Below are 25,837 nucleotides of genomic sequence, written 5' to 3'. Positions count from 1 at the left end.
CCGCATGCGGCGCTGATGGAGCCGGGCTCGGGGCTGCCGCAGCGCAGGGCGGCGGCGGGGGGCGGCGGCGGCGGCGGGCTGGAGCTCGGGGCGGGCTCGGCGGGGGGGTCTCCGGCGCTGTCCGGGGGGCAGGCTCGGCGCAGGAAGCAGCCGCCGCGCCCCGCCGACTTCAAGCTGCAGGTGATCATCATCGGCTCCCGGGGGGTGGGCAAGACCAGCCTGATGGAGCGCTTCACCGACGACACCTTCTGCGAGGCCTGCAAGTCCACCGTGGGTAAGGCTGCGCTGCCCTGCCCCGATGTCCCCGGGGTGGGTTTGGGGGTGGTGGGGCACCCCCGTGGGGGGGGTTTCTGCTTGCCCTACAAGCCCTTGGTTGGAAAGGTGTTGGGGGTCCTCGGTGTCCTGACGGGTTTGGGGGAGGTGGGTGGTGTCCTGCGTCGCTGGTGCTAGCAAAAAGCAGGGTTTGAAGGAAGAGAAACGAGGGGTGGTTGGTGGAACAGGTGGCTGTGGGGTTGTGTGTAGGGAAACGGGAGAGTTTCAGGGGTGGGGAGGCGTGCAACACCAACACCTAGCTGGTGGGACTCCGAATGCTGTTCCAGGTTACCTCAGGTCAATATTTGATAAGAGGAAGAGCTGACGGTTTGTTTCTGGAAGAGCACCTCTCGAGCACACTGCGTGTTTTGCCCCCTTGCAGCAAACCAGAAGGCGATTTCCCAGTGTTGCAGAGCGGCGTCCTGCACGTGGTTTAGTCACCGGTGCCAGCCTTTGAGGGAGCGTAATACCTCCTGTCCTAATGCCTGAGTGTGTAAAGGGCGGAAAGCAAGCCAGGGAGACGGCGTTATTAGAGACCAGCTCTTGGGACCGAGCTCCCGAGCGCTGCAGCGAGGTGGTTGTTAAGGCTGTGTCACTGTAAAGTACCTGTGCGGAGCTTAATTGCAGCTTGACGTGTAGGGAAAGGTATAGCGTCTGATGGAAAGCGAGTGTATCGCCTTTTAGAAGCTAAATTGTTACTTTTCAAGATGATCTTCCTGTGACAGAATAATACAGTTACCCTTATTTTCATTTTAATGTGCCTTCTGTCAGTTCTTTTGTTCTTATTCTTTCCTAGGTCCTTTAAAAATCCAAATCTGATGGAGCCGTGGCTCCTCTCCTTAGCAGCCTGTTAGTGTTGACGTATTTAAGCAGGTAACTTAACTTTTCAGAAGTTAGAAAGAAGTGACAGCACGTCAGAGACGCAATCCTGAAGCGATGCGTTGTCATGAAGAAACGCTGGGTGCTTCTGTAGACGGGCTGGTTTAGTTAAGCATATGGTGAGCTAGGGAAGAACTAGACAGTGGACTGTATTCTTTATAAATTCTCCAGGTTTATGTATTGTGTTGAACTCGTGTGCTTCTCCGTTGGGCTGACCTACATTCAGTGCTCTTTTGGGGCCGGACCGCTCTCTGTTACCTCGTGTTAGTTTCCTTGAGAAGTGAGAGGACGTGCCCTAGACCCCGGTCCAGACTTCCAGTCTGGTGCCTTGAAAGCAAAACTGATTTGCTAGATAACTGAGACAGTGATTGAGGCAGAGAAGCTTCCTTATTTTACAAAAAAAAAAAAACAGGAAATAAATGGTGGTATGCCGCTAGACAGAAGATTACGTAATGTTTGATGTACAAAGTGTGCCAACATAAAGCAGCATAGGGAAATCAGCTTGTGCCAAAACACATGTAAGAAAGACTTGACAGTAATGGCATTCTTGCAAGGTCCTCTGACTTAAAGTTGAGAGCTGTTGAGATTCCCCCAGATCCTTCAACTGCTAAATGAACAAGCTTTTCTCAGCCGTGACTGGAAGCTCGCACCCCGCTGTTTTGCACCGTAGAGTAAGAAAAAGTAACCTCCGCTGTTTACATGTTAGCTGGATGGAAAATAACCCACACTCAGAAATGATCTGAGGTCAGATTTTTGATACGCAGTTGAAATCATAAAACTCTTCCTCTGTAACTACTTACTGCAGTGCTTTTCAAGAAGTGTAGAATATGTTTTGAAATATTATTGAAAACAGCATGACTGATCTCATTTCAGGGGAAGTTATGTAAACAGAATATACCTCGAGATTAAATTTGAAAAGACCATGTGATAAAAGAAGTTAAAATATGCTGTATCTACCTATTTGATTGAAGACATATTTTAAACAGAATCCTAAAATACATATTAACTCCCTTACCTTGATATTAGTGGTCTCTACCTTACTTTTTATGTTTGTTTGTTTTTTTTCCCTAAACCTGTGGAATTATAGGCTAAGTAGAATAATATTTAACACCTTAACCTCTTGCATGGAAATGTGCAGGCTACTCAGAGGTCTTCTCTGACAGTGATGTCCAAAAACTTTCCTTGTCCAAAGCTTATTAGAAGTACCTGGCTGACTTTTGTCTCTAAGTACTGCTTAGGATAATAATGCCAGGTAATTGGAAAATTTGGGTGTTTCTGCATGAATGGGGAGGTGTGGATTAGATTAAAAAAGATTCAGTACTTTAATGTTAATTTGCAAGGGCTAAATTTGCCAGATTGGTAAAGAAACTTCTGCAATAAAAACATATCAGTGTCTTCTGTCTCATCTCAAAACACTGAAGTTCTTTGAAAGTGTTCAAAAATAGCTTGGCAGATTTTGGCACATTATTCATAACGGCACACGAAGTGCTGTTGATCTAAAATTCTTTTGATGTATTTATTTTGGGCATTAAGTTGCATAGAATATTGTGTCTACTTAATCTGCTATTTACATAGCACTGCGAATACTCACTGTGCTCAAATATTTACTGACTTTTGCACACTGTTGTCAAATGAGAAATAGAGGCCACTGTTTACAATTTTACATGCCAGGCTTGAATATTTGTTCTTATTATTAGGTTATAACTTATTATTTCTTTGGGCGGAGAACTTTTCTTTAGAAGTGTTACAGCTTATCTACAGTGATGTAAAATTGCTGGGTTCATGCCAGCATTAAATCCAAAGTAGTTAAGGGAACTTCTTTTCCATGGTGGAAGAATGCTTATTTAAAGGTAATACTGGCATTATATTAATTTTGTCAACTATATATATGTATATATATACACACATATACACACTTTATTTTACAATAAAAATCATTCCCCATTTATGAGGCTTTATCTGACCTCCATGCGCCTGCCTTTTTCACAAAGGAGAAAGATCCAGGACTATCACTTGGAGGTTTTTCAGACTCTTGACAAAGAAAACCAAATTTGCCAAATTAGGCATAAAAAAGGGTCATCTTTCCAGAGTCAGTGGACAGATACTGGCATGGTTGTGAGGAGGTCTGAAGATGGGTGGTGAAGGAGGAGTCTTTGCCTTTGCTTCTTTCCCTCCTTCCTTATTTTCCCAAAAGTATGTTTTATCCCCAAAGAAATACATCCTAACTTAGATCTCTGTAGTGATGTTATTACGATTACTATAATAAAGAGTCCTTTTATTTTCCAAAGGCCTCTGTGTGCCCTTTAACCCTCACGGCTGTCTGCCCTATCTGTATCTAAGTCTTCACTCGCTATCAATCTCCATGCTATTTTTTCTTCCACGAACGATCTACAGAGCTCCTGTGCTCAGTATTATTTCCTCTCCAACCTGTTTTGCCACAGGCAAAATTCTGGTTTTAATCTCAGAACCTGAGGTTCCTGCTCACCCAAACCGGAGGCCCTGCACTGACTCACTTCTCAGGCGGCTGACTCTCCTGCTTCTCCAGATCAAGCAGGATCAAGCTCCTCTGCTCATCTTTTCCAAGCTGGCCAAGTATGTAAAGTTTCTGAGGCTTAGTCTTACCCTTCAGTTCTTCTCGGTCATGAAAGCATCCCAGGAAAGAAGCCTTGCCTTCGAAAATGTAAGAGTTCAGGTGCCCTGGCAGGCTATTCATGGGACACCACAGTACCACTTGAAGCAAATGTGCTGTGACTTCACAAAAATTTCTTTTTGACCCTGTTCCACTTTGCTTTAATGTTAGTGTGAAACAGTCTGTTGGTGTGTGCATTGGGGGCTCATCAGGTTTACAGAGCTCCGTAGCATTTTTTTTTTTATCCAAGCAGTCTCTTTCCTATTGTTTCTTTTTAAAATACACAAGCAAAATGCCTGACTTCCACAAATAAGCAACAACAATGGTGAAAACTTCAGCTTAAACTTCTGTCAGAGTAACCTTAAGCAAGGCATCTTCTGTTTTTAATACATAGGCATGATAGATCAGTACATAGGTACACAAATGCGTGTGTGTATATATATATATATATATATAGGTTGTCTGTTGTTAATTCAACCTCCTTCATTGGTTTTTAGCCTTTAAAAGGTGGAGTAACAACATTCATGTGTAGTTTTCATTCCCGTAAGTTTTTCATATAATATTAATTATATTCACTTAATTGAATGGCCTTATTTTAATATCAAGTGTTCATTTCTTCAGAACTGCCCTTTAAGTTGATCCTTAATTTTTTACTTGTCAATATTTTCCACTCACATGCAATGTAAGCATTGCATGTCCTATTACCTTGAAATGTAATCTTTCAGTAAATCATGATAAAACCTATGTTTGGAAAGCAAGTTTAATAATTTCCTGTAATCTGAGATGAAGAACAACCTACAGATGATCCTTGGAAAAACCTCCTGCATTAACTAGAAGAATAGCATTGTTGTGTACATTTTTTTGCTACACTTGTATGTGTCTGTGAGTTCTTTCTGACAAGTGTAACTCGTTTTAATTTTTCTTTGAAGATTTTTACCTCCCAGAAGGTGACACTGAAAACTTAACTGCGGTGGAGAGAGGGAAGAAAGGGTAGAAATAGACGTCTTTTGCTTTACCACGTTGTGATAAAGTAGCAATAGCCTTGTATTGGCTTTATACCCCACATCAGCTCTGTACTCATTCTGATAGATCTTTGTTGTTGTACAAAAGAAAAGGAAGAAGGTTCTGATCAATGATCTTAAATATTTATGTGAGAATTAACCCTTATCTTTATTTTTTTCTGGGATATTAATGTATATCTGTTCTTATATACGGGCTTTTTGGCTAGCGTAGGTTAGCATAAACAAAACTAACAAATACCTCATTAGTGTTGTGCTGCAGTTACTCGACAAACTACAAATAGCAGAGAGTGGGGAGGCTGGAAACTCGTACAAAAAACAATTTATCCTTACACAAAACCTTGAGATAATCGGGGAGCGTGTAGTAACTCGCACTGTTTGTTTTCGGCTCTGTAACCGTGGGTTTAGGAAATGCATCTCTGAACAGAAGCCTGTGCTCCCTGGAAGCTGCCTTCCACCTTTCAGGAGTAGCACTGCCACTTGTAATCGACGCTGGAGACCACAACTGAAAGAAGCTAGCAAGTAATTGTGTACGTGTCAGCTAAGCGTGTTTCACAGCATCTGGTGGAGTCAGCAATTATTTTCCATGCGTAGCCATTTGAGCCCTCGGAAGGGGCTCAAAACTGTATTTTAAAACAGGAAAATGTAGCAGCAAGGTGGTATAAATTATCAGGGTTCAGGAGCAGGGTATTGGGGAGAGGTTTTTTCTATTTTTATTTTTGTTTTTTGAATTACCAAGGAGTAAATTTGCAGTTGATTTGGTCATTTGTAAACCAGTTGCTGCTCTAGACTGATAGAAACGTTCAGCTACTGGGTTACATCGACACCGCAGAGCTCTCCACATGTCCTGTGGTCCTGTGTCAGTGCTTATGTGAGAATATGCAAGTAAAAGAAGAGAAAAAACGAAGAGCCCACTTGAGCGGTGTCGCCTGTGGAGCGTGGTTTGGAAGGCGAGTGGAATGCAGCTGTCAAACTCAGTCTGGGCTGTGAACAGCTGAGAGTGTCAGGAGCAAAAGGAACAAAAAAAAAAAAAAAAAAAAAGGGGTGGGCATGTGATTCTGTTATGGACTTGCGTATTTCTTTCTGGAAGTTGTGAACTCACATGTTCCTCTGGTGAAACGGCACGCGCACTTTGCAGCGTGCTCGTGTTTTCAGCCGACCCATGAAATGGAAGAGGCTCTCTCTGTAGGGTGCCTTTCATCACAGAAACCCTGACGTGTCTGAGACACTTCTTCCCTGGGCTGTCCTTAAATGAGGGAGAGGATGGATGTTCCCGTTTATTAGGACTGCAACTGTTTCACAGCCTATAGCAAACACTTTTGCAATTTATTTCTCCTGGCATCTAAGGAACGGAAAACTCGGTACCCACACCAAAATCCAGTCCCATGATGGAATAGATTCAGCCTTTTTAAAAATCTGGAGTCCTGGTTATTAATTTTTCTTTCGCATTTGATTGTCCTTTCAAGGTCGGGTAGCTGTAGACCAGTAGCTCACGATGTTTTTCCGTTCTGTAATCAGGAGCTTTGTAATATTTTGTTTTCAGGAAAGCCCAGAAAATCTTATTTGTTCCATTTTCCCCTTTACTGCGTTCTGTTTATCAAAATTTAGGTCTGTGCTTTGAAGTTAGCACTGTAAATAGTGTAAAAAGTTTACACTTTCTAAAGGACTTTACATTTTCACAGACAGTAAAATTATAAAGAAATGACTTCCTCCGATTTCATTGAATTTGGAAGTACCGAGCACCTGAGATGTCCATAAACAGTATATTTGGCATTCAAAAATCCCTGTCACATTACTACAAACCCATTATAATTGTACTTTAACATGTAGTCACTGCCCATATATTACTTTTTTGCGTGTTGTTGTGTCTGATTCGTTTCAGTCTGTAGTTCAGTTGCCAGCCGAGGTCCGTGTCGGCTTTTATTTTAGGCGAGCAGTCTCAGGTTTCCGCGTGTTAATGGCTCTAGAGTTACCCTGCAGAGCTTTACAGAGGGACGGCGTGCTTCACCTGCCTCTAAAGCAATCCCCAGGCTGGCTCACAGGTGACTAACGCTTCGTGCTCCCTCATCTCTTTGTGATCTTTGCTTTCATAATGTGCAGTTTGAAAGGGGTACTTCCACTTCGGTGGTTCTCAAAATTTCCCTGCCTGTCTTCCAGCTTCAATTGAAATTAAATATGATGGTTTATTTTTTTTTTTTCCAAAACAATTTTAGCAACCTTCTCCACTCCCGCGTGCCTTGTTCTTGTCCCTCCTCCTCCCCCAGAAATGAGCACCAAAGCCACCGAGCGTCTTTTCTTTGGCTTCAGCAGTTCCCGGAGGCTGTAGGTACGAGAGCTGCGTTGTGATTAGTCCTTAGTCACAGAGCAGGGCTGGATTGTAGCAGACACCGTGCAGGCTGGTGACAGGGATGGTTCTGACCTCGGGAAGCCCCATGACCTCAGCCACGGGTTGTAGGGAAGCAGGAAAACGTCTCTGTGCAATGCTGTCAGATGCCCAAAGCAAACAAACCGACCCAGTCTTTGAGTTCTCTTGCTTCGGGTGGTTCAGGACACAAACTCTGACTTTTGAAACAGATTGGGTTTCTTCAAATCTGCTCTGATTATTTGTCACTGGCTCTGATGCACATAGCTGATGGGTCTCTGAAAATGTCCTCTGTTGGAATTGATTTTAGCTGAAGGGGGGCTGTGTGCTCCATTTCCATCTGCTTTCCCAGCTCCTGCTTGAACTGTGTGATCAGGAAATCTTGGCCTCTGAAGGTCACCGTGTGCATTAAGCAAAAACATTTCCACTTCCTTTTTCTGCCACTTAGGCCCAGAAAAATTAAATTATTTAAAACTTAAATGCAGAATGCATTGTGAGAAGTTTCTTTGCTACCTGTTTTATTTCTGGACAGAAAGCTTTAGGTTTAAAGGGAGAAACTAGACACAGTTGTGTGTGTTTCAGTTATGTTTTGGTAGGGAACTTTTCATTCCTGTTTGGGGCAAGAAATGTTAAAATCTGTTCCGGGCTAAATTTTTAGTGGATTTTTTTCAGTCTGGAACAGTCTCAAGTTTGGGGCAGTGGCGAGATTCGTCATTGTCACCGACTTGCCCTTATCTAGAACTTCATTAGGGCGCTTCTATTTTGAGTGCCTGTTCTTTCTTTTCAGGCTGTTTATTTTGGAAGGGAGTGCAGACAGTTTGCCTAGCTGTGTGTTTGATAGACTCAATAAATTAATAAGCAAATAACCCCTCTCTCTTTGCCTTGTGGTCTAGTAGCCCTTTACTTTTCCTGGAAAAAGCATTGCTTCAGCTGAGTGCGTGTTTTAGTAGGTGCTCATATTTGTATGAAGCATGCTTTTAATCCAAAGTTCACGTGCTTTCACCACAAAAGCACTGTGCTCTGTATGAAATGTTCAAAATACCACTAATAAGCTACAGAGAAAGGTAAAGAGAGCCCTTTAAAATCCTGTGCCCTTGTAAAATGCTTTTTTTTCAGATTTGGTGCTGTTGCCAGCAGTGATCATCGATCCCTGGGCTTTCCTGAGCTGTATGTAACTGGGGACAACTGTACATTAGGCGCTCTTGGAAGCAGGGATTTTAAAGAATTTATCAAATATCATTGCCATCAGTACTGGAGCGTTACAAAGCACTTCTTTAAAAATAAAGCAATAAAAAAAAAAAGCATGGGTTTCCTGATTGACTTCCTGGGACTGACTGTTAACAGTTTTTCCTCCGGTTTTTAGTAATTGGAGAAGTTATATGGATAGCAAAGCCTTACGTTTAGTTATATTCATGGACTTTAGTCAAGCTAACTTATTTGATCCATTGAACTTTTTCTCACGATGTTTGAAGTCCAAGTGGAAGACAAGTGCGTGTATTATTTTAATTAAATTACGAGTTTGCTTGTAAACTCAAAGCGGTACCTTTGGCAGGTGTATGGTGAAACACCGTACCGAAGACTGACAGGCTTAGGAATTTATTTCTTCATTTGCAAGAGGAAAGCTGCCAGACTTTTCCTTCAGTGTTGGCAGACGGGAAGCTTTGGCATTGTGTTGATGCTTGCTGAGCATTACTAATTATAAAAATCAGTTGAGCAACTTTTGCGTAGCGCTGGCAAGCTGTCTGATATAAGTGTTAAATGATTCAGCTTCAGAGAAGTTTGTTCTTCTGTGAAACCTGCTAGTTTGTTTTGTCTGTTGCAAGCTTTAATAGCAAAGAATTTTTTCATGATTTGACTCTTAAAATGACTGATAGGAGGACCTGCCTTTGAAATAATAAATAGTATCTCAAGAGTGTTCTTCTGAAACAGTCTTTTTCAGCTGTAGGCACTTCTCTGCTTGATTTATTTTTTATATTTGTTTATTTATTTATTTATTTATTATTATGTATTTATTATTTTATATTATTTATTTATTATTATTTATATTATTTTATATATATTTTTTTTTAATTTGTATTTTATTTGAATCAGAGGTCTCAGATGAGCGGCAGATTGCGTGGCATGCTGTATGAGATAGTGGCAGTGGAATTTGAGGTGAGATGTTGAGGCGGCTGTATTCCAGCTTCCTGGAGGAAGGGAGAGGTCTGAAGCAAGTTCAGTTAATGCTGATTACCTCCTCTGCAAATAAATCATCTGTCTTGTACTAGACAAAGTTGTGACCATTCAGACAACTGCGTTTTATAGTTTTAATGAAAGTATGTAGAGAAAAGGCATTTAGTAATAGAAATAGTTAACATTTACACTAACACAGCAACGTTTACTCTAACAGAGATGGTGTTTTTTCAAAAGTGCCAGCCAATATTTCTTAAAGTTAGGATTCATGAATGTTCTGAAACTTTAATTATTGTGATACTTTTTCTCAGTTTGCATGCGAATGCTTGCAAATTGGTGTTAAAATTGTAGACAAATCAGGTTATTTCTTTGGTTCTTGTATTCCCCAAGAACCCCACAGGAGTATGAATGGGGTACATTTTGGGAAGTGGAGCGTAAATATCACATGTCCTGAGCAACCCTAAGAACTGGTGAATAACTGTGCTAGGCAATTTTAAGGACATGGAGTAGAATAACTGTCGTGGTGATAACCAACACGTTTATCACTGTGTAGTGCACAACTGCAAGCTGTTTGGAGGAATCTCTGTTTAGGAGAATGAAGATCAGTGATTTTTTTTCACATATTTAGTCTAGCTAAATAGTGACAGCCTGTTTTATAAATGAAAAGTAGAGTCAAAGCTATCTTTTTATTTCCATTCGTAAAATGTAACTCATTTTTCAAAACAAGTTAATTGCTGTGAAATTATTATCTGATTGACTTATCTCATGCCAACAGCTTTACAGACACAACTGTAAAAGCACTTAGAGATAAACACCAAGTCAACAATGTCTAACTGGTTTTCAGGATGTAAAATGTTTGTTGTTTTTTTTTCTTTGTAACTAAGTTTTTTGGGACTTTTGTAAGGCTTAAATGAGGGCCAAATTCAATTCCTTCTGTAGAAATGATAGTCTGGTCTTGATTCTAGCAATATCAGTAGGGACACTTAGCTTTTAACAGGGACAGGCATTAGGAAAAATTGTATTTTTTTTGTTGGAGGAAATAAAAATCTTTTCTTCCTATTTGCTGTCATCCTTATGCTTGGTATACTCTTGTATGTGAGAGAGAAAAGTGTTTCCAACACAGTATGCTTCTGCACTTCTGTGTGAGTTTAAGTGTACCAGTCTGAACCATGTCCTCTTGTCCTTTTATTTCCCTCCTTTCTGATTTAGCTCTGTTAGAAGGGATGGTGTTCCTCAGGAAGAACTGAGGTGAAAATCTATACAAATGTATACTAAGATGATCAGGCAAACAGTTCACAAATACAGTTATAATCTAGGACGTCTGTACCCTGAAATATTTTTGTGGGAGAGGTGGTATTCTTTTGTGTCTAGGTATTGTTTGACCATAGTGTGTCTTATGTGTTGATTGCCAGCATTTTTTGGATTTAAAATCTTTCCGTATAACAAAGTCTTCATGATTGTATCTCTTATATTTAGCATGCATTCAAAATGTGCCTGGAGTTTTGATATGGTGGATGAAAGCACCACGCAGGTATAGAAGGAATTCTAAAAGTCGCTCTAAATCTAAGCAGTTTGTCTCTAAATATTTGCAGGAATTAAGAATGATGGTGCTAACAAACTGCATAAACCAACCACAGTTCCAGCACTTGTGCTGTAGCACTTCACAGATGTTAAGCATCCAGCTTGGGGAGGGATGTGTGTTGTTCCACGTCACAGGCAGCAAAACTGGTGCGGAGGGATGGGGTTTGCTTCGTGCTCCAAGGCGTCTGTGCCAGCTGAAGGCAGAGCAGGCTTGTCCTTGGCAGGCAGGGTGGATAAGGGAGGAACAACCTGTTGCTTTACTCTTACGTTGGGTTTACCTGCTGCTGGGAGTGCTGCACAAAGTGGAAGGTTTATGTTGTGGTGCTGCCAAATTGGGTGGCACACAGACCGTACAGCGGTTGTCAAATCCCCTTGATGTTCCTGAGGTGCCCCATAGTGTTGCAAACCCTTCTGCTTGCTCAGACTGTTTAAATTTGATATTAAAAAAAAATCCAATAATAATAATAATAATAATTACACCCTCGTTACTTTTGCTTCTTATTCCTACTTTTCTGTTTACTGTATTTTATTTATAGGTGTTGATTTTAAAATCAAAACAGTAGAGCTAAGAGGAAAGAAAATTAGATTACAAATCTGGTAAGTAAATGTGCAACCAGCAGTATGTATTAATTTTTATGTTATAGCATGAATCAATATGCTTGTCTAATACTATTAACTGTTATAAGCTGGTTTAGCTCTTGCCCTTTTGCTCCTCTCCTCTGTTCCCATAAGACTTAAGCAAAACCAAATAGCTCTTAGATTTTTGTGAGGATAAAGGAGGAGACAGATAAAATTAGAAATAGGACATGAGTGTAACTACTGAAATGCTCGTGCATCACAGAGGTCTCGAGCCCTGTTTTCTAAAAGTGTGAAATTGTCTGCACAAAAAGTAGGAGTTCTACAAACAAAAGGAACCATGTTAAATAGATGCTAGAGAAAGGTGGTTTTTTTGTTTTTAATTCTGGACCATTCAAAACTGACGTTTGTTATAAAAGCAATTATAAAGCAACCGTAAAATATTTCCTAAACTGTTTTTATAAAACTTGGTGTCGGCAGTGCTGTTTCTTTGATGCTATATTAAATAACTGAAAGAGAAGGGCATTCAAGGCTAAGTAAATTATACCCACTATGAACAGCACTGGGAAGTAGAATGATTCCATACAACTAAGACCGTACCCATTAACTAGAACTGATGTCCTACTGCAGAAAGCTCAATGTCTGAGCTCAGCTTTTCTTTTCTGGAGTAGGCTACGTGTTTCCTCATAACAATTCCCCATGCCAAAGATTAAAACAATTTACATTACTTAGGAATTTTTGAGCTTAAGAGCTCCTTTGTTTCGCATAGTAGTGCGAACATAAGCATTGTTACGAGAGAATAAACCAGCTATGTTAATATACATTAATCTTATATGCTACTATGTAGAGGCTTAGCTTTGTTTATTAATAGTGCTTGGTGCATAATTGGCATTGTAGTTAAGCTGTTAAAGCTGCTAACAATCTATAGAGGGGGAAAAAGCTCTAAATAATTCTTCAATGCACTTTGGGGATATTCTGGTGGTTTCTCACTCTTAACTACATGGATGCAGTGAACTGAGCTTACTAACTCCTCTTGGCAGGTCACCATCAACTCTGTTTGTCACACCATGTGTCTGTCTTGCTTCCCTCTGAGTTAACTGCTGCATCATCTTTGGTGTCATCAGTCACCTAACACTTGAATGTTACTGGCATGTCTCCATCCATCACCTGTCCCTGTTTGGAAACCTGTGACCACAAGGCTGGCAGTTGAGCCAGCAATTGTTAGCCAGGGTCTGCTGAAGCTGACGGAGGTAACAAAGAATTTTGATATGGAGATGCTACCGTGTGCCTAATGTGAAATTCTGCCGTGAAATGTGCAAACTTGGTCAATTGATTCCTTCATGTCGAATAAACACTTTATAGAAGAGAAGCTTTGTTGGAAAAGAGATGTTTAAACCATTATTTTCCACATATTGAGAATGTGCTAGTAGGATACAGGAAAGTTAAAACTAAAAATTGATAGCTTGCTAAAACGTGACCAGTATTCCTGTGCAAAGCCCTGCTAAAATGGTGAACAAAACACGTTGTAAAGAGGAAATATTTTAAAGTACTTTAATATCCATGTGTACAACTTCCTGCTCCCACGTGTCACTTTCTCTCCAACAGTTGCTGTTAAAATGCTCTTCTTACAGCTAACCCTTAAAACTGTCATAGCATACTAGTAAATTTTTTGAAAAGCAATTAGATAACCCCTCCTTTTGCTAATTTGTCCTGAAGTATGTTGTGTATGTTGCTGGGCCTATTTATTAACTCTTTTTATACTTTCAGTTGTTAGATTAAAAGAAGAAAACAATTTACGTAGTCAAGCATTTGAAATTTAGAAACACAGACTTGAGTTTGCATGGTTAATGCAGTCTCCTTTCACACCTACACAAAGGCAAGGTTGCCTCATATTTCCTGGCGGTCCTTACATACAAAGATCGCAGTAACTGCTACAGAAACATGTGTTTTCAGTAAACAAATGATTTGTAAATTTTTTGCACATCTGTTTTCTAAAAATGACTACGGTTGCATTTTGAAGCATCCAAGTTTGTTTATTTTTTTTTAGTTGTGATAATTCTACTTCAAAAATCAAATAGGAACAGGTTGGGATTTTTGTTTGTTTTATTTTTGGTTTAATTTTGGTATTTCAGTACCGCCTTTTTCAGTGGTCACTCGACCTGTCTCTTCACTGACTGCCCTGCCAGCAGTGCTCTCAACAGACCTCTGCCACTTAAAGTTAGGGAAAAAACAGCAGAGAACTGTGAATGTATCAGTCAACTAGGTGTGCAAGACACCCATCTGAAAGCAGCTTTCACCTGCTTGCTGTTAGTACAGCAGCATACAAATTGATCTCCCATGTTCCTTTCCAAGTGGATACTGCTGCACTTGAGGATCACGGAGGCTTCTGCACTTGCCTCTAGCTTATTTGTTGCTATCCAATCACTCCTAACTACAGTACCTCTTCCCCTATTTCTGCCTTTCAGTCAGAAAACAACCTGCTACTCATTAGGATATAAAATAGGAGAGCAGCACTGAAGATGTTACGTAGCATCCACCTTCTCTGTTCCATCTGAAGGGCAGCAGCGCCCCTTGGGCTGCCAGGAGCAGCAGGTGCAATAGTTCTGCTTCTGTGCTGCAGTTCTGGGCCGAAAGGAGTTCGTGTTCCCTGAGAAGCAGCGTGTGGTGCAGTCAGCCTGTGGGTAAAGTAACTGGAGCTATTGGCTGAGTTGGGAAGTGACTCTGAGCAGCTGAGCTTTTTCAGAGCTTGAAAACTGGAGGAAATGTAGGAAGCACACCTTGACGCTTTGAAGCATGGTGTGCCAGGGGCTGCTCAGGAGGGACAGCAGGGGATCAGAACATGCCCTGTCCCCTGAGCCATCTGGGCACTTGCCTAAAGCAAGAATTAGCCAGCCCTGGCTACCTGTCTGAAGGCACCTGGCTGCTGGAAGCGGCGGTGCCGTGCCGCTGTGCTACGTCCTGCCAGTCTGCCAGGGGAGCTCTCTGGTAGCTCTACAAATTTACTGATTTGGCAAGAAAACTGTCCAATTTGCTTCTGAAGGTAGTTTGGGCTGCTGCGTTCTCATAAAGAGTTCTGATTCTGCCAGCTCAGGCCTTCCTAATGGGCAATTATCCTCCTGGAAAATTTCTGAGGAAAAGATCATCTGTCCTGAAACGTAACAGAATGCAGTTCCTGCTGTTTAGTACCTCTGAAATAAATTATTCCATACAATGAAAGATTGTAAATCTATCTATATATATTAATTTATGGGAAGGAAAAGCTCAGCATGACAGGTAGAATTAACCTCCAAAAGGGCATAAAACATTCTTAAAATGTTGCCTTCAAGTTCCATAAATGCACAAAGCACGAGAAAGTGTTATTTTTTAACTTCTGTTTAAAAATACATCCCCCTCTATCACTACTTCACACCACCACTCATTAAAAAATGAATCTAACTTCCGAGCCAAGGACAGTTTTGAGTCTGTCTTTCAAGCAACTATTCTAGATAGCAAACATTTATGTAAAACAAAAATTATCCAAAAGTATCTTAATGAAGATCAGCTGTATTTGTATTGTGTTCTGTGCAGTCTGAAGTAATGAGAATGCAGCAAGTCAACACTTGAAAATGGGCTTCGTGTGTTTGTTTTTTTTAATTTGCTTTTGTTTGGTGTAACATTTGTTTGCATTTTTGGAGTGATGTCTAGTTTCTGTTACTGAAGCAGAAAAACAAGCGAGGATTTTTTTTTTTTTTTTTAAATTACAGTTTGTAGTTGGTCAAGGAGTCATGTGTTGTGTGTTTGTGAGTACGATTTGGAAATATCAGTGTTTTTTCCATTAAAACAAGTCCTTGAAAAATCAATAAAAGGAAACTGGTTTTAGTATTAGGAAAAAAAAAAAAAAAGACTCAGCTGGTATATTTTCTCAGTGATGCCAAATCATTGATCAAGTTGTTGTAACTTATTGTTTGGACTTGTGTTTAATGACGTTGGACTGAGTGATTCTTTTCTGTTGATCCTTACAGAGAAGAAAGGAACTAGCAGCGCCTAGTGTCATTCACGAAATTCGTGAAGTTGCATACTGTCAGTCAGTGCAGTTACATAATTCTTGTTTTTTCTTGCAGCTTTCTATTGGTTCTTTAGTAGCTATCCTTACTAAAATGCTCTGGCTGTGGGAGTGAAGTATATTGATGAGAACAGTATAACAAACTTAATTTCTCCAGCACAGCACATGAAGGAAAGGCATTTAAGGTAGATATGCTTTTAACATCAGCTCTGCTTTTGGACTTATTTTTTTACTCAGTGCTGGAAGAATTTACTGCATATTTTTCCTTTTAAAAGAAAAGGACCATGGCACCTGGTAGAAGACAAAAGCTTCCACGTGTAAGATCAACTTGATGCTCCCTCTGCAGTTTACTCAGCCAGCTTGGGGTTGCATTCAAAATTAGCTGCCCGCTGTTGATTACTGCTTATTCCAGAGATAATTTTCCAATTTTCTCTAATACAGTGTTACGGTAATGTTAGAGACTGCAAATTCAGCTTATTTTCTTCCAGTTTTTGAAGGAAACAAGGGTTGTAAGATCATGCTTACAGTGAGAAACCTGCTGGGGGGGGCTTCACTTAAATTTGATGCAGCGGTCAACGCGTTGGTTACGTGAAGTGTGTGGACATCTACGACTGCTAGAGCAAGGCAAGGAAAGTCAGCTATGCTCAGTACGACTGGCAGGTGACAATTAGTGGCCATCTGGCCATTTAACACATGCAGTGGGCCGCCAGGCTGTCTGTGGCTTTTTGAACCAGCCACAGCCTCTCATTTAGCCAGCAAGCCAGACTGCAAAGTGTGGGATAGTTCGAGGAGGGCAGGGCTTGCCTGAGGGTATGGCGACAGAGAGGAGCAGCTGCCGGGGAATGCTATAAACATTTCAAGCACCTGAGGTTGTGGGGTGAGGAGAGGCTGATAACACCAGATAGACTTGGAGATAAAGCACTCAGCAGGCTGGGGGAACGTGGGGCTGGAGACAGGTGGAGGGGCATTGTGTAGGTGACTTCATTGCTTACACCTCAGCTTATCTAACGTGTTGATTAGTCTCTTCAGACAGGGTAGCTGAGCATTAGTGTATTTATTTTCCCCCTGTGTTTTTCTTATGTATGAATGAGTGCCTTGGTACTTCAGAAGCAGCCCCTCTCTGATGGAATTGCTTAAAGTCCTCGATGTGGGCCTGCAGGCCCAGCCAGGCCCCTCTGAAACAGCTCTTCTATTTCTTTGCTCTGAAAAGGGCACACGGAAGAGGGGAAGACTGGCCAGCAAAAGAGGCAACTTTTTTCATTAATCTGGCCACAACCAGGCTTGATGCATCCCTTCTTCCCCACGGGGAATGCCCTGCCACCTGCCAGCTGGTTATGTCTGTGCAGAGCGATGGAGTTGGAGGGATCCCATCCCTACCACACCTGGTCAGTAGGTTGGGTGAGCAGAAGCTGGCAGAGGCTGCTCCACGAGATCCTAATTCTGACAAGTCTGTGCATAAATACTGGAGCAAAATTATCCATATGAGGAAAATCAACGGTTCGTAATAGGGTTCTCAAATCCTTCATGGAAGGACCCTCCAAAGGGCCTGTCAAAAACAACTCTCACCATAGCAAAGAAGGGAAGAGAAAAAGCAAATTACTTGTTTTGAGTAATACTTATCGGTGTGACCTCAGCTGCCAGAACTTGTATTGCTTTAATGAAAATGCTTCATTAGCAATAAGAAAGCAAACGATTAACCATCTAAAACTGCTCTGACATGCTAGGAGCTTGGCCTTTTTGAAACAGGCTACCTGTTTTCAATTTCTGTACAGTCCCAAAGGTTTGTTTGAATGTAATTCTTACATTTTGAGTGGAGAGTGGTATATGACTAAAAATAAAACAAAACTGGATGCAATAGGAATTTGTTCTCTTCAGCCTCCCTACCCCAAGCTCCACATCACGATGATGTTGACTTGCAGTGAAGTATTAGTCAATATTTTTCCACAGGCTGTGAGGCAGACGTTTCAAACCTCTTTCTAGTAGACAGTGTTTACTTTGTGAAATTGCTAGCAAAGTTTCATTGCTATCAAGCACACTTGTGGCAATTTCAGAAGAAAGTCAAGTGCTTCATTTTTAAAGCTGCTTATCTAAGATCCTTAAAGGTTTTGTGAAGAGCAAGATAGGTTTGTGGTAGTTCATTCTACTGCTTGTTGTGCATAAACCTTAAAAGAATTCTTCAGGACAATCAGTGTGGTATTTTGTGAACATAACTTTTTTTTTTTTTTTTTTTTTTTGTAACAAGTGTTTTCAGCTCTCCATTGTTAATCTCATTCCCAAATTCATCCTCCTTTTGTCTAAAATGTGGCTGTTGAGTAGAGTTCCCTCCGAACTTTTCTCCTATCCGCTCTGAATTTCAGCCATCTTTTAACTTACTCCTACAGTAAAATTTCAAAATTACCCATTAATTCTGGGGGCTGAACTCAAGCACCGAATACTTGATCACTTTGTAGCACTGTATAACTTACTTTCCACTCATGATAGCAGTCACATTTTAAGACTTACAGTACATGCAAGCTTTTTTTTTTTTTTTTTTTTTTTTTTTAGTATATCTGCCAAAAATCTTCCATAATGGTGTTCAGTAAAAAATATGTTTGTATCACCTACTTTGGAATATAAACTATAGCTAGTACAAGCAAAGCGCTGTCATTGATGGAAAATAGTCTCCTGTGTAAAGTGCAACCTGATAGAAATGCCTATAATGATGAAAATGAGGACTGGAAGTGCTATTCGGACACTTCAGATGAGTAGGTCGAAGTGTGAAAGCCAGTAATCCGCTTTCAGAAGCCACGCCGTGTGGCTGCTTGCTTCTTTCATTCACTTCTGCCGGTAGCCTCTGCATTAGTCTTAGAACCACGGCTGAATTGCAGTGGTTGATCCAACAAGACCGTGAAAGCTCAAATCATAATGATCAATGCCTTGCTCATTTTATAGTTGGATGTCCAGCTGTTAGTTTGATAAGCATGTTTCCATTTCTTTTTTCATTTTTTCAGGGTTATTAAAAAATAACAGCAACAAAACCCACAAAAACAGCTTCATTCCATTGGACAGCTTCATTTTCAGATGCATGTAGAACTGTTTGGTGGCCTTTCTTGGTGAAGTTAGTATGGAATAAGTAGTTACGATGTGAAAACTTTTTGTGATTGAAAGTACTGCTCCATTTTTTTGCCTGAAATTCACACATATAGAAGGAGATCTTCAATATAGTGTGTAATGAGTGGGAGGGGTGTTTTTATTAAAATAGAAACAAAGTTATTGTGTACTTTGCAAATCAGTGAAATGTTTGTGCCAATGTTTGCTGCTGCTTCTTAGGGACACAGCAGGTCAGGAGAGATTCAACAGCATTACCTCAGCTTATTACAGAAGTGCCAAGGGAATTATTTTGGTGTATGATATCACCAAGAAGGAAACATTTGATGATTTACCAAAATGGATGAAAATGATTGATAAGGTAGGCTCTATGTATTTTTTTTCTTTTTTTTTTTTGTTTGTTTTGAGAAGCCTTTTCTCAAAGGAACTCTGTAAGACTTTTAACAGTGTATGTGTAGGATTATTAAACTAACAACTGCTAATTTATGTTAGATTCTTTTAGGAGGAATTTAATAATCACGTGTTTTGTTGTAAAATGGTTGTCAGTCCCTGCATCCTTGGACTGGAATTGTCCTAGTTAGAATTGCCATTGGAGATCTGAGACGTTATGCATTTGCCTATGCGCTGGAGAATGAATAAATGTTTTATTTTGGTCTGTGAAATAAGTCACTACGTTCACTCAGACAAACTGGAACAACCATTTCTCAAGTAATGTTTTAAAATCGGTATTTAAAAGTTGAAGATGAAAATTCTTGAAATAATGTTTGGGAAGTACTTTGACATAACAGACTGTGTAGAATGTGTCCTTATTTAGTAAAGGAATTGCCCTTTTTGTTGTTAATATTGCATTGGCATTACAAAGTCTTACATTTATAGGTCTAGTTAACTAAAATGTTTTACTTGCAGTATGCGTCAGAAGATGCGGAGCTTCTATTAGTTGGAAATAAACTGGACTGTGAAGTTGATCGAGAGATTTCTCGACAGCAGGGAGAAAAGGTAAGAACAAGTATAAACAATTTCTGAGTTACAGCTAGAACCAAAACTGCTGTGATATTCCTGCTGAGAGTCCATGGCTGTTCTTGCTCAGACTGTTGGGTCTAAGGAACATACTGAGTGAGAGTGGTGATGTTCTGTCAAAAGCCATATGGTATTTACTACTTTATATACAACGTGCAATTACCTTCTTTCTTATTGGAGCAGTATGGCTTTGCTGTTTAAGGAAAAAAAAAATAAAAATCCTACAAATCTGGTTGTTGGGCCAGTACACAGTAGTGTAGGGGATACCTGTCTTTGGCAAATAGACTCTGATAAAGGATGTAGTAAAGATGTATGCTTTAAGTAGCAATATGCCCATTCAGAACATCTTTGTCTTCTTCCAGGGATTTGCTTTTCAGTACTATTTTAGGATAGGCAAGAGTCCTACTTGATTACTTAGCTCATCTTTGCTTCCATGTTTTTTTGATCTCTTCCAACTCCCAAAGCGGTAAGAAAACTGAAAAGAGAGTATGTTATATCATGATACATATAGCACCATCTTGATCAAGGCACTGTTTTATGGACATACGCATTTTCCTTCAGCTACCCATCATACATTGGAAAGTTAAGAATTTTGTTAGGGAGTCAAGGCTGATTGAGTACGTCTGTACTCCCCTTTTGTGCATTTAATAATAAGGTTGAGAATGAAACTTCTCAGAAGCTATTACTCTTTGGCAATCTGCGGTAATCCGTGTCAGCTGAAGACATGACTTTCTCAGATTTAAGTCTGGAAAAGTGTAACACACTCTTCCTTAAACCAATTCTAAGTGAAAATTAGCTATATCTGGCAATATTTGCTATACCTTAGAGATTCAAGATTATTAATTGAATTTAAGTCCAGTCAGATTTCAAGAAAACTTTTTAAAGGCTTTATAAGGAATGTATAGTTGCTGTTTGTGTAGTTACCTTATTTTCTCTTCCATCAGTTTGCACAGCAAATAACTGGGATGCGGTTCTGTGAAGCAAGTGCCAAGGATAATTTTAATGTGGATGAAATATTTCTAAAACTTGTTGATGACATTCTGAAAAAGGTAAAATACTGAAGTGGTAGTCTCTGTGACCACATAAATGGGTCAGAGTTTAAATACTGAATCACTGATTGTATTTGTTGGGAGGACACAGGGTAAGTGCACACTGTCAGGCGAGGCTAATGTGTAGTGGGCATGATGTAGTTTGCAGACTCTGCTGTATGTTTCACTTAATAAATACTGATGTTGAATTTGGTTAACATTTGCTGCTGTTTGCTGCACTTCCTACTTCCTATAACTTCACTTATATCAGTGTCTGACTGTACATTTGCCTGCTTTCATGTGCAGGCAGTTCTGTTGTAATTTGTCTTTTTTTTTTTTTTTTTTTTTTTTTTTTTTTACAAAAGTGACTTTATTTTGACAGGGTCCTGCAACTTCTTTCTGAAAGGAATTGTTAACACAATTTGCTCTAATGTAGTTCACTAATTAATAAGAACCAAAAATCCTTAAGTGAAGGCTTTGGCTGGCTACGCTCTTTAAACTATCTCATCCCGCTGAGTTCTGTACAGATGATTGTTTACAGGTGATTTTTTCTTTTCTTTAAGATGCCACTGGATGTTATAAGAAATGAGTTGTCCAACAGTATCCTGTCCCTGCAACCAGAGCCAGAAATCCCACCAGAACTGCCTCCTCCAAGGCCACATGTCCGTTGCTGTTGACTTGTTGCTCCGTACAGAGTGAAAAATAGGAGTGGGAGGGTAAAGAAAGTGTCTATAGTACTCTGCACTACAATCATTTGGCAGTTTCTTGTTGCACTTTGTTATTCGAGTCAGAGCTACACACTAACTTGTAAATATGCAAATATGCAATCCTGTGTAGGATTCAGCTATATAACATTTAATTATTACCCCTCTCCCTCACAATGATGTTTCATTCATTGCCCCGGTGTTATAAATACTGTACAGTTGGTTGGGATTTACCACACTTCCAGTTGAGGAGGAGGAGAAGTTAAATCTATACCTATTCTTGACATAAATGTTGTAATAGTTCTTGTTATTATAAACAGGCAGGCAGAAGCTCTTCTGGTATGAAGATAAGTATATGGTGCTTTGCTAACTATTTTAAAGACAAATTTTTTTAAAACAGAGGACTTTATGTACAAAGCTTCCATAATCAGCATTATGTTTCATTTTAATGTAGTGAAAACGTTTTTGGCTGTAGCATCCTCTGCTGACTGGATTTATTGAAAGCTAAGTTTAATTTTTGGCAGCCTTATTTATTTTGTTTAATGCTGAACCCTTTCTTTGTGTACTAAGACATCACATCTGGTGCAGATCTAAGATTGCACTCTCAAATTGCATATATAATTTTCTGCATAAGCATAAACTTAATTGCAAGAATCAATAAGTTTAAATAAAAGAATTGAGATATATTCAAGCTCTAAAAGAAGGTATAAAAAGCAATGCTGCTGTCCTAGACAAATTCTTTAAATAAAAAAAAAATACTAAGGTAATGCATTTTCCTGTGTTAAGGAACATATGTGTGTATTTGTCTGGACATCTGTAGGGTTGGGGGAGGGGAAACTAAGGTGAAATGATTTTCTTTCCTAATGGTGGAAAATATTCCCATCAAGCAAATACTGTGTTAGGTTTTTGTCTGATAATGAATTTGTGAATTATATCTTTGGTATATCTTTTATTAAAATGCACTGTTTAGTTTAGCTGTGGTAAATCAGTAGTTACATATTTGAATAACTTGGTGTGTCCTGAATGTTGTGGTATTGAAAAACATTGTGGTCTTTCTAAACTAATGAAGTGCAAATAAAATTTTGTATTTATGAATGACAGTGGAACTGCACCTGTTATTAGAATGGCAAGTATCAAGTTATGGGTAAAAGGTAAAATCTAGAATGTGGAACGACTCTTGTTTTAATTTCTGTACTATTTAACTTCGTTTGACAGTTCCTTTAGGTCTAGTTAAAAGAGCAGCAAGCATTAGTTGTTCACCATGATACTTGCTGTCTTGGGATGACCTAGCCCAGCCGATATCTTCAAGTAGCATGTGACTGCTTGTCATGCCATCTTAGCAGGCGGTTGCAAAGCTATTGATTACACTGGCAACACAAATATTAACCAGTCTTTTTCACACTACAGCTTCTCTACTTCTCATTCTCTGGTGCTGGAACCATTTTGTCACCTTTGCCACTCCTCTAGCCAAAACACTGGCACTGAACAGTAAGCTATACCACTGCCTGAAGCAGCTTCTCTGTGTTTTGTGGAAGGAAAAAAGACACACAGAACTGTAAAAAGCATTTTAAAAAGTAATAATAAATTTTTTGATCCCTTATTTTACTGAGTGAGCTCTGACATTCTGAATACAATACCATGCAGGTCTTTAGCACATTTTGATTTATACTTACAGATTAAGGAAGCATGGTTGATATTTGTGCTTATGTCTTCTGCCACCTTGTGCCTAAACAGTTTGCTTTTTTACATAGTAAACTTATGGTTTACTATCATATTGATAAGATGAAATCAATTTCTAAAGCACTTGTAGGATTTCTGATGATACTATGGGCAATAGCAGGGAAGGAAAATTTATGGAAACTGAGTTTTAATTTGACAACCATTCTATTTTAGCTGATTTGTTTTTATATGTACTTAGAAACTTGTGATTTTTTTTTCCTGCGGTTTTTGGATTTAATAAAAATTAAGAAATCTGACTTAGATAAACTTTCTTCTTGTAATCATGTTCTGTTTGTATGTAGGTAAATTGGGATCCCAGTCTCTTGTATCAAAAATGAAAAATAATTGCGTTTGAGACACCTATTTATCTAAGAGTGTGTGTATGTGATTCATTGGAAATCATAAAAAGTTCAGGAAACTTGTTTGCTTCACATCCATTATGATACAATCCTGAAGTGGGTTTTGTCTCCTAATTTGATCTCTACAACTTTTACACAAGATAAAGTTAATTTACATCCTAGCAAGCGTTTGCAGTGTGGCGTGGAAGGATGGGTGGGGGGGAAAATATTATTGCTGTCCATTTCCTCATACAGAAGTTCATCTGTCAGCCCAACCCTTGTAGATCTTTAATGATGGATTGCTAGAATGGCCTGCACAACCATTGAGAGATCAAAGGAGGAAGAAAAGGGGAGAACTAGCTGCAGTTGTAAATCTGTTCTAGCTTGTGCTAGCAGATCATGGTTCTTCAGGAGCCATGGTTTGGAGTAATCCATTTCTGTGCTTCTGGGTGTTTGTGGAAATGGTTTTCTTCTAACACTGAGCCCAACATGCTTTACCACTACACTTGTCCCTGGCAGTTTCTTCATGCTGACAAAAATTCACAGCAGTGTCTCTTGATAATCTAGCATAGTGATCAGAAATCAAAGAATTGTCTGAAGTAGGACAGTAACATCTGCTCCAAAGTAGCACTGGTTTCTTGATTTTCATGAAAAAATGGTAGGTGGATCATGGCCATGTAAGGGTGTTTTGCCACTGATTTCAGTGCGGTTAGGATTTAATCCAGAAAGTGATTGAAATGGCACAACTTGAGTGGTACGTCCAATTAGCATTGTCTTCTACCAAAAATGAAATTCATCTCTATCTGTGTGGTATTTGCATGTTTCTGAAGAGTTTTAGATCTGCCTATAATGGGCATTCAACCAGTGGGCTGAGTTACCAGGTCATTTCTTTATAGATGAATAGAAGAAAAGTAGAAGGGCTGGAAACTTTTCTTTTGTGCAGCAGTGAGTCACAACACAGAAAAAAATGAAAACTGTTGGCTCACTAGCACATCTTGATTTACTCGATAGGTGTCATGGCTATTTTCTGAGTACATGTACTGTCATGCTGTGTGCTGCATGAGCAGTGATGGTTGCTTCTCCCGTTCACCAGATCTTTTGCCTCTTCAGAACAGAGATACACAACTGATTTCAGCGTTTGCAGCCTCTAAAGAAAGAGGAAGAGAAGGCAGAAAAAGAAAGGACTGGGAGTTAAAAGCCAGGGTATGGTGACTTTTTAAAGCAAATTTAGGACTGCACGTTTGTGCCATTGCTGGAGACTTCGACATTCCTTCATTTATGTCAAATGCTTAATTTATGTCACTCTGCTGAAGGGGCAGGAGTTTTTGGCAGTGAAGGCTTTGCCATAATTGGTTTGCCTTTTTGTTGTTATCATTTGTGAAAGTGATGCTGCCAACTGATCACTACTTGAAGTGCTAGATTTAAGCAAGAATGGGAATGAAGTAGGTCTGAGTATGTGAAGAATTTCTTATTAATCCAGTTAGCCTTGGAAGCCAATAGTTATCTTATGGACTACTGTTGTAAGTTGTCTAAATGGAGCTTTGTGACCCTCTTCTTCGATGCCTTTACCCCTCGGTGTGTCAAAATCTCAGTGAAGTGGGGAGATTTATAGCAGCTCCATTTCTGAGGTGGGAAGGTAGATAGGAAAAGGGGAGTAGAGCAATGAAGCTAGTGAAGAAAGCACATGAACAGAAACTTTTGCCTGAAGAGGAATAGGGAGTGCGGACCATGTCCAGCTTGGTTGCTTTCCTCTACTGAGAACTCATTCACACAAGTTCATCTTTGCTGTTGGTGAATGAAAGAAAGGGATTGCTCCAACCAGCGTGAACTTCTCCCTTCTTGTGTTTGCTTTTTATTCTTTACAAATAGTAGTAGTTGTACTGAAGCAGAGAATCCTATTCATGTCATGAAAACTGCTCATTGCCATACTATTGGCAGGTGTAGTTACTTACGGGAGAGAAGGTAGAAATCTTTGCACTCTTTCAAATTACTACTGCTGTTCATAAAGGCTCTTGATTGTGCTGATTGCAGATCTTCCTTTTAAAATGGTATAAATGGATCCATTCAAAGTGTTGATTAGACCTTAATTTTTTTTTTTTTTTTTTTGTGGGAAGATGTAAAACCACTGTGCTCTCGTTTTAAAAACGTCGAATTAGCCTTGTCATAACCAGTCGTCAGAATGACCCCATTAAACGTAGGATTTGTTCACCTATAACCGTATTCTTCTTTGTATTTCAAATAGCCAGGGCATGAAGGTGGTATCCTAATAGGTACACTGGTCTTGGATGGGAGCTATAAATATGTCAAAGCGGCAGAGTTCATATTAGGCTGAAACAAGATGTTTTCAGTACTGTGTGGTTTTGCAGCGTAGC

At 39.7% G+C, this 25,837-nt stretch overlaps 1 protein-coding gene across 1 annotated transcript; it reads left to right on the top strand.

Annotated features, from left to right (window-relative positions):
* On the top strand, positions 1 to 23,384 carry RAB12 (RAB12, member RAS oncogene family). The gene is made up of 6 exons (XM_084282657.1): positions 1 to 274; positions 11,491 to 11,551; positions 18,882 to 19,020; positions 19,566 to 19,655; positions 20,621 to 20,725; positions 21,268 to 23,384. The coding sequence occupies exons 1-6, from the start codon at positions 16 to 18 to the stop codon at positions 21,379 to 21,381; spliced, it is 768 nt and encodes a 255-aa protein (XP_084138783.1). The 5' UTR covers positions 1 to 15; the 3' UTR covers positions 21,382 to 23,384.
* Positions 23,385 to 25,837: the final 2,453 nt, after the last annotated feature.

This window comes from Netta rufina, assembly GCF_964035555.1.
Source record: "Netta rufina genome assembly, chromosome: 2".
Taxonomy (NCBI): domain Eukaryota; kingdom Metazoa; phylum Chordata; class Aves; order Anseriformes; family Anatidae; genus Netta; species Netta rufina.
This window is presented reverse-complemented; position numbering and strand designations above follow the sequence as displayed.

Coding starts and splice junctions, on each gene's coding strand:
- RAB12 (XM_084282657.1), top strand. CDS start 16: ATGGAGCCGGGCTCGGGGCTGCCGCAGCGCAGGGCGGCGGCGGGGGGC. Junction 275..11,490: donor GGCCTGCAAGTCCACCGTGG/GTAAGGCTGCGC, acceptor TTTTATTTATAG/GTGTTGATTTTAAAATCAAA. Junction 20,726..21,267: donor TTGATGACATTCTGAAAAAG/GTAAAATACTGA, acceptor CTTTTCTTTAAG/ATGCCACTGGATGTTATAAG.